The 14,179-nt window shown below is 34.2% G+C and overlaps 1 protein-coding gene across 1 annotated transcript in view; it reads left to right on the top strand.

The window, feature by feature from the left end:
- The window catches only part of LOC129223442 (cytochrome P450 3A8-like), a 63,566-nt gene extending 55,550 nt beyond the window's left edge, over positions 1-8,016 (top strand). The window contains exons 12-14 of the mRNA XM_054858056.1: positions 3,022-3,165; positions 4,324-4,486; positions 7,403-8,016. Of these exons, the coding sequence (XP_054714031.1) occupies positions 3,022-3,165; positions 4,324-4,486; positions 7,403-7,492 (397 nt within the window). The 3' untranslated portion in view covers positions 7,493-8,016. The remainder of the gene's footprint in view (positions 1-3,021; positions 3,166-4,323; positions 4,487-7,402) is intronic.
- The last annotated feature ends 6,163 nt before the right edge of the window (positions 8,017-14,179 follow it).

Raw genomic sequence — 14,179 nt, forward strand, 5'->3', positions numbered from 1 at the left:
GAATTTTTTTTTTTTTTTAATTCAGGCAAGGATTCGAAAATTCCGCAATTATCCGTCTTCTTTCAAATTTCTATATCACGTTCGATTTTTATTTTTTTTTCTTAAAAAACGAATGAATGAATGGCCACAAAAATAAGCGTACATTTTAAAAACGCAAGAAAAGTAGCTCTAAGAATCTTTATGCCCAATCACATGCGGTTGGTGCACGAGAAAATTGGTGTGTCAAAAAAGAGTGTGGGACTGAGGGAATAACTTCCCAGATGCTGATTTTTTCTTCCTTTTTTTTTTTGTAAAATTGGACGATATTATGGGAATTTAACATGACTGATTAAATAACCTCCAAAAAATGTGGAATATTGTCTCCAAAACCGCGACGGTTGGTCGCCGTAGACTTCTCTCTTCCAATTCTTAGTTCGCTTATTGTGAAATAACTTGGTAAAAGTCCATTCAGTTGGAGTTTTTAATTTTTATTTTCATGGAATAAATCAACCCACCCAGTAAAAAATCATTTTTCTATCGATCATTATTGTGCAACTTTGAGAAGTGAGAACCCCTTCACCGTTGGAAGTAAGCGGGTAGCGCAATTTATAACTCAGGACAGAAAAAGAAAATGCACCAAAATGAATCGGTCCTAAAAAAAGTAATTTTTGACCACAAGCAAAAGACCAGAAGTCCTTGGGGGTGTCAGAAGTGGAACGGAATTGCAGGGAACGGGGGAGCTCTCCTTGGAAATTTTTCGAAATTGAAGTTTAAAAAGGCAGTTTTGGTACGGAGATGAGTTTTGAGGGGAGGAGGGAGAGAAGAGGGACGTTAGAGGTCAGATAAAACACCCACAGTCCCTGGAAGAGTCTTCAAAGCTGACGTCTAAAATCGCCACTTTGGACAATTTTATGTAAACTGAAGGGAAAGGGGGAGAGGCGGAGGTTCCCCGCCTACCAAATTTTATTTTAAAATTTAAGATAAGTTTAGATTAATTTTGGTAACGATAGGGAATTGGGGGCTCCTCTCAGAAATTTTTGTCCTCATTAGATGATGTTTGATGAAAATGGAGAAGAAAGGAATTTAGTGATCTCCTACGGAAAACTTTCATAATAGAGCGTTTTATGGCTCAAAAAAACTCAGTTTTACACCCTGTTTGGTAACGATAGGGGAAACGGGAGGAGTTTCCTCCCGGAATTTTTTTCGATACTGAAATGAATTTTATGCTATCCATTTGAAGGAAGGGTTCGAGTGTTTTCTTGTGGTAGTATTTTCTAAAAGGGAAATTTTAAGCTATTGTGCTGATGCTAAAGAAAGGGGTCTTTAGATAGTAAAAATGTTTCAGAGACCTTCCTCATGAAATATTTCGAAATTTGAATCTTAAAAACACTATTTTAGGCTACCTTTAGAGACGATAGAAGAGAAGAAGGAAATTTATGAATCACTTCCTTCCTTGGAAATCCTTTAAAATTGAAAACTGAATGATGTAATTTTAGTCAGTTTTTTGTGATAACGTTGAGGTAAGGGTGAGCGTTTGAGTAGCCTTCATCTGAACTTTTTGAAATAAAGGTCTTAAACACGCATCTTCAGTCACCTTAAGAGAGATGTCAGAGTTTGGTTGGCTCCAAGTAATTTTTTGACCTTGAAGATTTAAAAACCAAATTCCATTCTATATGTATAAACGTTAGAAGAAGAATGGTAATTTGCTTTCTTTAGAATTGTTATGGAGATGTTTTCCGCATATTAAATACGCAGTATTTGAAGTTTATCATTTATTTATTTATTTTTCAGAATTGCACTTACGTTGGTGTTAATTGTGTAGTTAAAAAATTTGGCATTGCTGCCAAGTTTTAAGATTTTTTTATCAATACTAATAAAGAAAGTAAAAAAAATAATAAAAGTAAATATATAAATGAAATTAAAAAAATAGCTCTGGAAATTCCTGAAATTTCGGAGTTTCATGTAAATTTCCGCATTGCCCATGTAATACGAGTAGATCCTGGGATAGGGGTCCTTGACCCTTACGTTATTGCGGACTGCTAATAATCATTAAAAATTTGTACTTTGGTTCCCCACTACCTAGTTCCTTTCTCTTGATCGGAAGTAATAGGATACAGCAGGTATCGCCTTAGATATGGATTTAAAAATTTTTAGCTGGCTAGATGTTTTATTTTTTTCTTCAGGAAATTTATTTGAGACTAGTAGTTTTGGACTTAATAGGGATGGTAAAAGCCTCAAGAAATTCCCCCTATACTACCTCAATTGCACTGAAAGTAGCTCTATACCCGCCAGATTAAATATCAGTTAAGCATATTATGATTAATATCAGTTAAGTTCATTTGAACCTTATTGAGCAATCACGATTGCTTATTGTTCTCATTTGACCGTTTTTGGTGTCCGTGCCTTTTTCAACTTGGACCAGACGCTTCTGCAGCACCACCGCCCACCGTCCTCTGCTGGCGGAGCGGCGCGGCAGCTCCGGTTTTGAGCTATCTGCTTTTCCTGATCGGAGGCGTCCATGTCCTACACACACGCACACACACACACGATTTCACACAGGTCTACGCACACACACAACTATGCACACGTAACCGCCCAGGAGGAGAGGCAGGATTGGGGGGGATAGGAGCCGTTTCTAGAAACAATAACTCCAATGAGTAGGGTCCTGTCTCAGTTCGTGATTGCGAAAAACATAATTTGAATTCAAAATTTCAGAATTCAAATTAATTTTTTTTTTATTTCCTTTATTTTCTTTTGTGAGGAAAAAAAAAAATTTTTTTAGAGCGGGGCCCCATTGGGATCTTTTGCTCTAATCGGCTTAAGGCCGGCTCTGGTTCCCTTCGGAAAAATTATCATCATTCGGCAAAATTTGTAGTTCCCTTCGGAAAAATTATCATCATTCGGCGAAATTTGGAGTTCCATTCGACAAATTAAGAATTTCCACCTTCCCAAAAATTTAAGTTCGGGGCGCCCTTGAAATTCATTTCTTTTTCCAGGTAAATTTGAAGTTTCTAACTGCATTTTATTATTATTATTATTCAGATTGGAACGTGTAGCAGATGAAGAATATAAGATAGAAAACGAGGGAATAACAATACCAAAAGGAATGCTAATCAGCATCCCAATATGCGGTATACAGAGAGATCCCGAATATTTTCCGGACCCCGAAAAGTTCGATCCTGATCGGTAAGAAATGCTGTTGAATTTCAAAAAAAGTAACAGAGATAGTAGTATTAATGCTCCTTTATAAAATAATTTCAATTAGTGAGAGCTTTAGCATTGAGTTACAAAAGTTAAACTAAGTTCAGTGTATGCCTGTTTTTGGTACTATCAACAATTAGCGTCTTTTTGAAATTATTTTGTATAGGAATAGAATTTATACGTTTTGTGAAGAAAAATGTCTGAGCATAAGCTTAAATGTCCCTTATGATGCTCAACGCAAAAGATAATCAATTTTTTCCCCACATCAGAGACATGGTTTTAAATATTTTGCTGAAATTTTGGAGGGCTTTGTTAAAACAGTCTAATTAATCTCTTTTTTTTGAGGGTAGGGGGCGCTCATCTTCGAGGCCGTACTCCGTATAGTATTTGATGACGGAGGATTATCTCCCTTGTGAGGGTGGGCACCCCTGCTATTATGTATATAATCCCCTCCCCCCCCCCCACTGTTTAAACATTTAAATACACTTCATGGTTTACTACATTCTTATGCACACATTTAACGTATCATATCGTATTCTTACCTGCTGCTCAATTACAAGTCGTGATCTAAGTCGTTCCACATCTTGCCTAATGCTGAATTATGGCTAATTAACAGACGTTGTTCACTGTTGGAAAAAGCTTTCGCTAGTGACACGTGAGCTATTTAATCAGTCTTATTTACCCCCCTACCACTCAATACTAAAGTATTCATACCCACAGAAGTGTATTTGGCAACGACGCCAAGAGGGTTAAGAAAAATGTAAATAAATGTACAAACGAATTAATTTTAACTCTTAAACTTTTCAATTAAACATTTTATAAGAAGTTGTAGTAAAAATGAGAACCGCAGTAATATTAAATTTCCAACTGTTTGCAAACAAAAGTGCACCATGGAAAAATGCACAGAAAGCAAAAAAAAAAAAAATTAAAAAAAATGTTAATTTCTAAATCAGAGTGCAATGAAAAGGAGACTTCTTTTTCAAGCTTAGTTTCTCAAAATATATTTATAAATTCGACTTTCCACTTTAAATTACTGCGTGAAAAGTCTTTTATATCAATAGACACGGAATGCATCAAAATATTTCACTTAACATTATTTATGTCTTTCATCATTACGTGCTGCTATAACTACGACATTTTCAGATTTACCCCCGAAGAGCGAGCCAGCAGAGACCAGTACGTTTACATGCCGTTTGGAATGGGTCCGAGAAACTGTATTGGAATGCGATTTGCCCTTATTGAAATCAAAGTTTGCCTCGTTCTAATGCTCAGCAACTTCAGGTTCAAAAGGAGCTCAGCCACAAAAGTAAGTTCGAAAAAAGAACTATTTTACTGAAAATAAAGATATCATTATGTCATTTCTTTCATTGCTGCAAGTAACGAAGAATTAAAACCGACTATGATAAATAAAGGTTTTGCCATTATCTAATAGAGTCGATAAATCGGGCATCCTGGGTCAGATCTTCCATTGAGGGTTACCTGAGCGAAGTTTTAAGACTTTGCTAAATCTCGCCAAATTAGTGAAAGTTTAAATGCCATAGAAAACTTCCGCTAAATCATTCTAAATTAGTGGATGCGTTTTTGTGCGTCGTAGACGTAGTTTACTTTTTGCTCAAAATGAAACGTGTTCTTAAAGGGGCATCAATTGCTGCGCCCCCCCCCCTTTTAAAACATTGATGTTTTAACATATCCGTCGGTGAGAAAATTTGCAATGAGCAGTAGCGTAACTATGGGGTCTAGCGCCCCTGGCGAACTAAAGATATTGCGCCCCCCCCCCCCAGGGTCGCCCACATGGGAAGTCACCAGAGGTCATTGTGACCTCCAAAAAATTTTTTTTACATTTTTTAAAACATTTTGATTAGTTGATTCGACAAATAGGAGGCAGCATTGTAATTTGTTTTCTTATTTTCTTTCTTAGAATTGTTTTCAATAATACTCAATGTTCCTACTCAGTAGATGTTAGGTATGTGTCTCGAGCTCGTTTTCTTGTGAGTTTTTTTTTTTTTTGTTTTTCATTTTTTAAAAACATTTTTTTAAATTCTAGGATTAAAAAAAAAAAACTCATTTTTTTAAATCAGTTGAAATATCGCCCCCCTGGCTGGTGCTCCTATTATTTTTCAATATACGCACTTGTAGCATAATTACAAGAAAATTCTTCAGCAATCAAACGATTAATGTAAGCAGTAAATCTTTATCAAAAAGCTAGGCTCGTAGTCCTTTTCACGAAGACTAAAACCTAGATGTTCTTCATTTTTAAAAAGTTCATTTAGTTAATCTGAGAGTTCCCTGAAAGGTATTTTAAAGATCATTTTTTAATTGACTTCTGATTTAGTGATAATAGAGATAAATACCCTAGAGTAAGAAAAATTTCAGCCAAAGTTTCATCCTCTTTGTTCCACAAATATTCCATTTTCATACTTTTTTAAAAGTTGATTGAAACTCAACACAGAATAATCACTGTGTCTGCATTCATTTTTTTAGCGATAATTTTAATTCGTAGCAATATTTGTAATTCTATATTTTGTAATTATATTTTCGTTCTTGTTATAAACTATGCAGCAGCATCAAACTAAAAAATATCTCACAAATTTTATTGTCTATGTGTAGTTGCGTGCGCGCGCGTTTTTTCTTTTTTTTTTTTTTTTTTTTTTGTCACTTATTACCTAGTGATCAAAGGGGTTCGCCAACTTCTTTCGGAGTTTGGAATGGGTTCACAAGGGGGAAAAGTTTGGGAACCGCAACCTTTTAGACAGAGGGTACAAGAGCTGATTTTCTTTTCACATCAATAACTGAAAAGGGAGTGATACAATCGAAATCGAACGCTCTCTCGTTTTCCTTGCGAGCGCTATATCTCAAAATGTAATGCTTCGTTCTGGATGAAACTTGGAATAAATGTGAACCTATCGTGAATTCCTCTGGGGGGGGGGGATCAATGGGACGGTTTCTTGAGTTATGTGTGCCTGCTATTCCCTAGGAAATGTAAACAGGCTTTGGTTCAATTTTGACGCCAATCGCTCCAAGGGCGGCTGATTTTTTTTTTTTTTTTTTTTTTTGGGGGGGGGGGTGCTAACAAAAATAGATACATTAATGCAACAATATGAAAGATAAATCGAGAAAAAGACTGTCGTCTATGTATTTCGCGTGATTTTAATTGTTGGGAAATGATCAGAAATATTATCTCACTGATTTAAAATGTTTAACTGTTCCCATCTTATGTTTGTTAACAAATGAAATATTTGTAATTAATTCAAGAAAGGCTTTTAAAATAACTTTCAATTTTCGCTCTTTGCTTTGCTTTTGCGATAATTCAGAAATTCAGGTTGTCCAGTTTTTGTGAGTAATTTTATTTTTGCCGGGAATGCTGCTTTCTCGTCATGCATGAGGAGAGATCAGAATTCATAAGAAAAATATAGAAGAAAGTTTCGTGATGGTCCCCACAACATATTAGTTTAAATTATATTTACTCTTTCAAATGTAGTTGCTTGTCCTTTGGAGGGAGCCGATACCAAATTGGTTTTAAGAATTTCATTTGTTCATGTATGAAAATGAAAACTTTTTTTTTTTTTGCGTTTGTAGGAAGGGGGGGGGGTGACACCACAAATTACCGCCCCCGGGGTCTCACCCGCGCTAGGTACGCCACAGCTATTTGCTATAAGCACCGATTTGCTCAATTTTTAGTTATATGCAAATGTTTTGAAAATTATCTTCCTTTTTGAGGTTATCTGTTTGTATTCCCCCCATATCTCTGACTAGTTTTTTCAGCATTAGAATACCAAATGTCAAAACATCAATCAGGATATTGAAAGTGCCTTGAGATGTGCTTTGTCACAGTCACAATCTACTATTCTAACAGTTGCGAAGAATAAACAGAGGCATCCCTCCCACTCGTTTTGTGAAAGGGATTGGCATTACATGCCAATTTCAGCTCAATTATATTTATATTTATCATTATTATATACCTCTTTTTAATTTGTGCCTAGTTTTTAATTTTCGATGTCATGTGTTCCAATAATAATATGTTCCGAAAAAAGTCAAGAGTGATAATATTAAGTTTTGTGTTCGAAATTATCTATATAATTTTAATTAAATCCCCAGTTTCAGCTAACCTAACCATCTTTCAAATTTCTTGTACTGATCATATATCATAGTGTGTGTGGGAGGGTGACTGAAGCCCCCTCCCTATTTTCTTGTTGTATTGAACTTGTTACATTCTTCATTTCAGGTTCCTTTGGAATTTTATACAGGACAGAATATGCAACCAAAAGAAATGATGGTGGGACTTGAACAGAGAACAGATGGTTTTAAAGCTTGATAATTTTCGCTATAACCCTGTATATAAAGCATTATACATGGGGTGAATCTAAAAAAGTTGGCCACACTGTATGGAATGATATAACGCAGCTTTACGAACAAAATATTCGTCATACAATGCTTGGTCGAAACGCTAAACAGTAAGAGTGAGAAGTTGTTAGAAGTTAGTTTTCCAGTCACATTTAAACAATTAATACAAGAATGGGTGTAGATACGTCAGAAAACATTTTATCAACAGGGATATAATTTGTTAAATCTTCATAGCAATTGGTTCGTATAGCTACGTTCTATCACCCCGTTAAGTTTGACCCACATTTTCAGATGCAAACTGTACATAAATGACTTTGCTTCCTCCTGACTTGTGAAACATTGTGTATTTGCTTGCAGGTGCAAACTCTGCTTGTTTTTAGAAACTGTAGAAGAGACAATGAGCCTATGTATTATTTTTATTGAGATTATTTTTTAGGACATTTCATTATATTATTTTCGAAGCACTCAAAAATAAAACTTTTGTTTCTGTAAAAAGGCACGTTTCTTTAATCACATGATATTAATGTATCACAAAGATCAAGATTTTCTCAAATGCTTGTAATGCTATGGCTTTTTTTAAGGGCGATAGCGGGCCCCTTCAAATGTTACAGAGCCCCCTTCCCCCCCTCCCCAAAATGAGATCAAAATATCTCTCAAATCGTTTACTTAAGAAAGTAATATGATATTATGAAGCGAGCCTTTGAGGGCTCTTCATTGGAGTATGGGAATGAGGAAGCCATTTGCAAGTCACAATATGTGCACTCTACTTGGTGTTTAGTGATTAAACTCGTAGAAAATATTCCACTTCAACTATCTCACGACCCTAAAAGAATTAATACCAGCAAAAAATTAAAAAATACACATGTTAAAAGCACTAAGTAGAAATAAAATTCGCAAATACATAGTTTTGGAGTGATAAGGAACCCCTTTTCACTGTATTAAGATATGAGCTTTTATCTAAAAACACTTATCTGCAGTTAATTTAATCGCTCATAAGTATCCTATTTACAGTGCTGGCCGAATTATCAAACTAAGACTTTTAAAAGCTAATTCTTTATTGATTACATAGCTATAGACACATTAACGGAACAGTGAAATAATTATCTAATATTTAGTATGCATTCCCTTGTTCTTGATGAGCATTTTAAGTCTTTTTGGCATACTTTTCACTCGGTTTACACCATTACTTAAAACTTTTTTAAAAAGGAGGTAAAAAATTGTTTATACTCACTATTATATATACTCACATACACATACTCACTAATTACCTAAAACTAACTTTAAATATAACAGAGCACACTAATAAAAAGAACTAGTGAACTGTTTAAGCTGATTGAGGTTATGTTCCTGGTAGGTAGATAAACAAATCCGACAGTGCTGCCACGTGCAAACATTAAATTATGCTAAAATAAAGCAATAATCAGTGTACAGTATGTACTGTACTTAAACAGTAAAATAAATAGTATTTTAGTACAAATGTGTACAAAAAAAACAAAAAAAAAAAAACTCTTTAGTCTAATAATTTGGCCAGCACTGTGGCTTCTATTACTACATTCAGAGCTTGCTTATGTTACTTTATACTAACGTACATTGCTGTGGGAAGGTTAATTTGAGATATTTGAAGAAGCAATTTTTTTGGGTTCCATATTAATAAAAGGAAAATGTTGGGATTTGATTTTTTTTTGTGCTTATTTTTGAAAACCAAATTAGAAAGCTTCAGCAATAAGCTAAAGTACAATAGATGACATGAAATGCAAAAAATGAAAAAATTGCAGACACTGCACTTTCACTTCCCACCCAGCGTCAAAAAAAAAAAAAAAAAAAGAGAGGGAGAAAAAAAAAAAAGGTTACTTTTTTATGGTTTAAATAGAAAATCATAAAATTTTTAATCATAAGCACAAGTGAATTCTAGGTACAGGTTTAAAGTTCAATAAAATTAAATTATTAAAAATGATAGTAAAATTCAATATGAAGAGCCACTAACTTTGTTGAATACACATTTTTATTTACACAAGTACTAGAATATACAAATCTGACTACTGCAGCAATCAGTAAAGACACAACTCAAAAGAACAATGATATGAATATTAAACAATGATGCTTATTAAAATCATGCAATTATCAGAAGAATAACCAGTCACATTTATTTAAAATACGTAAAGTATTAAAATCACAAAAAATTACACTTAGAATTATATTCTAATATATTCTTTTCATTTTTTTTTCATTAAAAAATACACAAGAAGTGATTGGAATTTTTATTTGGTTACACTTCATAAACAAAACGAAATACAGGGTGGGCTACGTAAAACTAGCTCTGTTTTTGTACTACTGTACCCTGTTTCACGAGAATTGGTAGCAGAAGTAAACTTAAAGGGTTTTGGTCATATCACCAAAACATATTTACAGTTCACTCATACCACTGGAATTAAACAAAGGCTTTTTGGTAGAGTTTTTGTTTCTCCTAATATTCAATTGTCCATCATACAAAACTTATACAAAAAGAAAGCTAAGCCTATCTTATTCTAAAGGGGAATCTGGTAATTTTTACAAAATATTTGTTTTTAAAATGTTTTTAGAATGAAATCGCAAAAGTAAAAAAAAAGTCCAGAAAAAGTCACTTAGGTTAGCGCTGTTTACAGTTTTCTAAGCGCCAAGCAGGTAATGTTGCCAAGTGCCCATGTTGCTTTTTTAACCTCTGCTATCACATCATGAAATCGTTTCGTTAAATTTCAGGGGGTTATGTATGGCTCCAAGCCCTTTGTGGACCTAGTTCCTTCCTCAGGGGCTGGCTTCCATTCATTTAAATGGCACTACGATCGGCAGATGCCAGTAGCACTTGAAAGTTTTGATGTGCAGTTTTACGTCAGATAGAGAAACGTCTGGGATTTTACAATGAGAAATTACACTAGGAGTTTGATTTGGCTGAAAGCATCCAAACCAAATAGTTACTCAAGGGAACTTTAACCAGAGGTGGATACAAGGGGGAGGAAGTGTCATGGGGGTCATGCCCCCCCCCCCCCCCCCGAAACTCGCGACAGTATTTGAATGTTTGCTCAAAAAATTTAAAAACGTAATTTTTTTTAATTTAATTTTTTCGGGCATTATATGACGGGGGGGGGGGGGGGGTCATGAAAGGCACAATCCCTTAATCTGCTACAATACTTCATAATTGTTATCACGTAATCGTCATAATGGAGCTGCAGGTATCCATTTCAATTTATAAAACATTTCAGTGTGAATATTTTTTCTGTGAAGTCTCTGTAAAGTCTTATTTCTTTCCGTTTTGAATTTCAGACAGTCTCGTTTTGCTCAGTCTTGCTCAGTAACTAGTTTAAAACTGTTTTGGATTTTGTGTCACGCAAGAAATGTAAAATTTTAGTTTCGTGTTAGCATGAAACCTTGTTATACCAGGGTTCCCAAAAATTAGCCCCTTGTATTAGATGGAAACTACTGAAAACAACCCCGTTTTTTTTTAGAAAAGCACTACCAATTACAAAACAATGAAGCTTTCAGGTGAAAAAACATTGTTGTCTCTTTTTGCAAAGTAAAAAAAAAAAAAACTGATGAACTCAAATCCGATGCAAACATATCCCGAGTTCCTGCATCAGACTCTAAGACTAGGACATCCTTGTCCACCTCCAATTTTTCTACAACTGAAAAGAATCAGTCTGTGAGTATTTATCAATGTCCAAATTACATTCATAAAATATTTAATTTTGAATTAGATTTCCGCTAAATTTTTAAATGAAGTTTTAATAGTTTATTTCTGCATACAAGATGCATGTGTCAAATGAAATGAACCTTCTTTAAGGAGATATCAGTACATAAAATCTAAAAAAGTGCAGTGATCGTCGTATATAAGAAGCTATTATCTTAATGTTTATTTTATTATAATTAATATGCAATAACTTTGTAGTTACGTTAGTTAAAGTTTAACCACAACTTTTATGCTAAACAATCCTTCATTCAGGCTAGATCTATAACTTTCGGGTTCCACTACAAATCTCAACAAGCCCTATACGTTTTGTCAACTCCTATCTGAGATGCCCATAATACTTTAAGTTGCTATGTAAATCTGAACAGGATTAAAACTTTTTTTCAGCACAAATTCAAACTTCACCATTACAACAAGAAATATATTGTTCCTTCACAGCTTTTACAAGATAAATCCCAGAGGTCAAACCAAGTGATTTATTTTAATTATTATAATTTTAATTAAATTTAACCTAAGTTCAAGAAACTTGCCGTACATGAAACTCCATTCTGAAGCCTGACCGAGAGGTGTTCGTGATCCGAAAATTTCGGGTTACCATTTCCGAAAATTTAGGATGGACAACACATTCTAAACCTGAAAAATTATTTAAAAAAAGAAAAAAAACTTGAAGAGTGGTTATTTCTATGATTTTTGTATGTAAATTTGAATTTTTTTACGTGAGGGGGGGGGGGGGCGTCGAGCTTCCTTATAGTGTCTGAAAATTTCAGACTGTTTTCAGAAAATGATACTTGAGTTCACTATCAGTCCTGGCCATGTCCCCCCCCCCCCCCACCCTAAAATGAAATCCTGTATCGGCTTCTGATTTTAATGTCAAGGGTGCATGCAACATGGATGCTGAAAACTTTCTGCACCTTGAAAATCCATTTACTGGAGCCAAGCTTAAACCTGCAAATTTGGGTGTAAGAGGGACATACAACTTTTCTAGGGTACACATTATAGTTTTCTGTATAATTGTGTAGGTCATTTAAAAAACAAATAATTTTTCTGCACTTCTTGATTCATGGGGCTAGTTTTTCATAGGCCATGCTGTATATCTCAAAAACCCGTAAAGAGAAGTAAGACGATTTAGTAAAATATTTCAGGCTATTATTGGAAGATTTCAGAGCGCCTTTTACTTTGATTAAAATATTTACGGCTGCATTTCTAAATGAGAAAATCATAACTTAACATTCAAAGTATATATGAGAGCCATGCTACTGATTGCCATTACAATAATTCAATTTACAATGTAAATCGAAAAAAATTACAAACATTGTATACAAGATATATACAATAATTATCACAGCTGCAAAAAGACAAAATCAAGACAACACATATGATAAAATGACTTTCAGACCTATAGAAAATCATAGAACAATGATTTACACAAAGTAACTGCCAAAGTACTAACTGTTTAGAGGGGAAATAAATTCTGAAGTATAATTTGAAGTAATAAAATTTTGCTCAGTAGAAAAAAAATGTTGCTTATGTATTGAATTGAATACAAATTGAACAACATTAAGTTGATACATTTCAAAAAGCAAATGTTATAGATGAATGTATGATTGTGATTATGGTTTGAACTACAGTTGGGGCAACCCTAAAACCTGGCAGCAGTGGCGAAGATTCGGGGGGGGGGAGGCAACTGCCCGCCCCCCTCCCCACTTTTTATGCGATACTTATTTACTTTATTTTCCAATTTAAAAACCAAAACTAGAAATTATAAAAAAAGCATAAATGTCTCAAAATTTTCAGAGCAATTTATTTGTTTTACATTGTATATCTGTTTACGAAACATTATTTAGCACAAGCAATAACTTTTAGTTTATGTATTCATTGTTTAGATATTAGTAAATGAATTGCTTTACTTAAACAAGTCATACAGTAAAACCTGTAAAGTTGACCACCCTTGTAAGTTGACCACCTGTCTAAATTGACCGCTATTTTCAGGCACATAATTAATCTATATCATATAATTCAACTTCTATAAGTTGACCGCCTGTTTAAGTTAACCACCAAAGAAGTGGACCGGGGAATTGGTCAATTTATACAGGTTTCATTGTACTTGTTTAATAAAATTATTACCAAGTGTTTGCGATGCCTCAAAATGCTTCGGGGTAAGTAATGTAAGTATAATTCATGTCTAAGTGTTTCTTCAGGAAAAGTTAGTGTGCAAAATTCATCAAACTTTTAAGAAGAACGTGAGTTAAGTTGTTTGACTTACATCTATTTCTACATATCTGTTTCAATATTTTCAAAATCAGTCCTAACTGCACAGATTCTAACCATAGCATTACGACACTGAGTTTTGGTTTGCCCCAACTTTGTGACAGGCACTTTTGGAAGCGAACACATAAATTGCATATATTCAATAATGAAGTCAACTTGGCAAAAGTAAGACGTTGAAAATAATTATGAAAATCAATATATAACATATTTATTCTATGTTGTTGTTTTTGCAGGGTCGATCCTAGGGTGTCAGCCGCCCGTGTGCAAAGACCTAATGTGCCGCTCCTCAAGAGCAATTTGCATATTTTGACTAGTACTTAACGTCCATATAAATCTTTTTTCAAATTTCTATCAAGTTCTAATTAAAAGAGAAAAAAAAGCAGAAGGAGGATGAACTTATGAAAAGAAAGAAAAGTTTTATAGTTTGAAACTCCTTAGGTACAATTTATATCTTTGAAGAAAGTAGATACCAAAATTTACTAGTCATAAAAACACATTTTAACGTCTGTCTTCGGAAACATCAGAGGAAGGACGGAGGAGGGGGGGAAAAAGAGGGGGGATCACCCTCAGAAAATTTTTGAAGTTGGCGTATGAAAAAGTTTTTATTAATCTTTGGTTGTACTTGATTGCAAGGACAAAAAAGTTGGGTATATTCAAGGTACATGCAGAAAT

Source organism: Uloborus diversus, chromosome 5, assembly GCF_026930045.1.
Source record: "Uloborus diversus isolate 005 chromosome 5, Udiv.v.3.1, whole genome shotgun sequence".
In the NCBI taxonomy this organism is placed as follows: Eukaryota; Metazoa; Arthropoda; class Arachnida; order Araneae; family Uloboridae; genus Uloborus; species Uloborus diversus.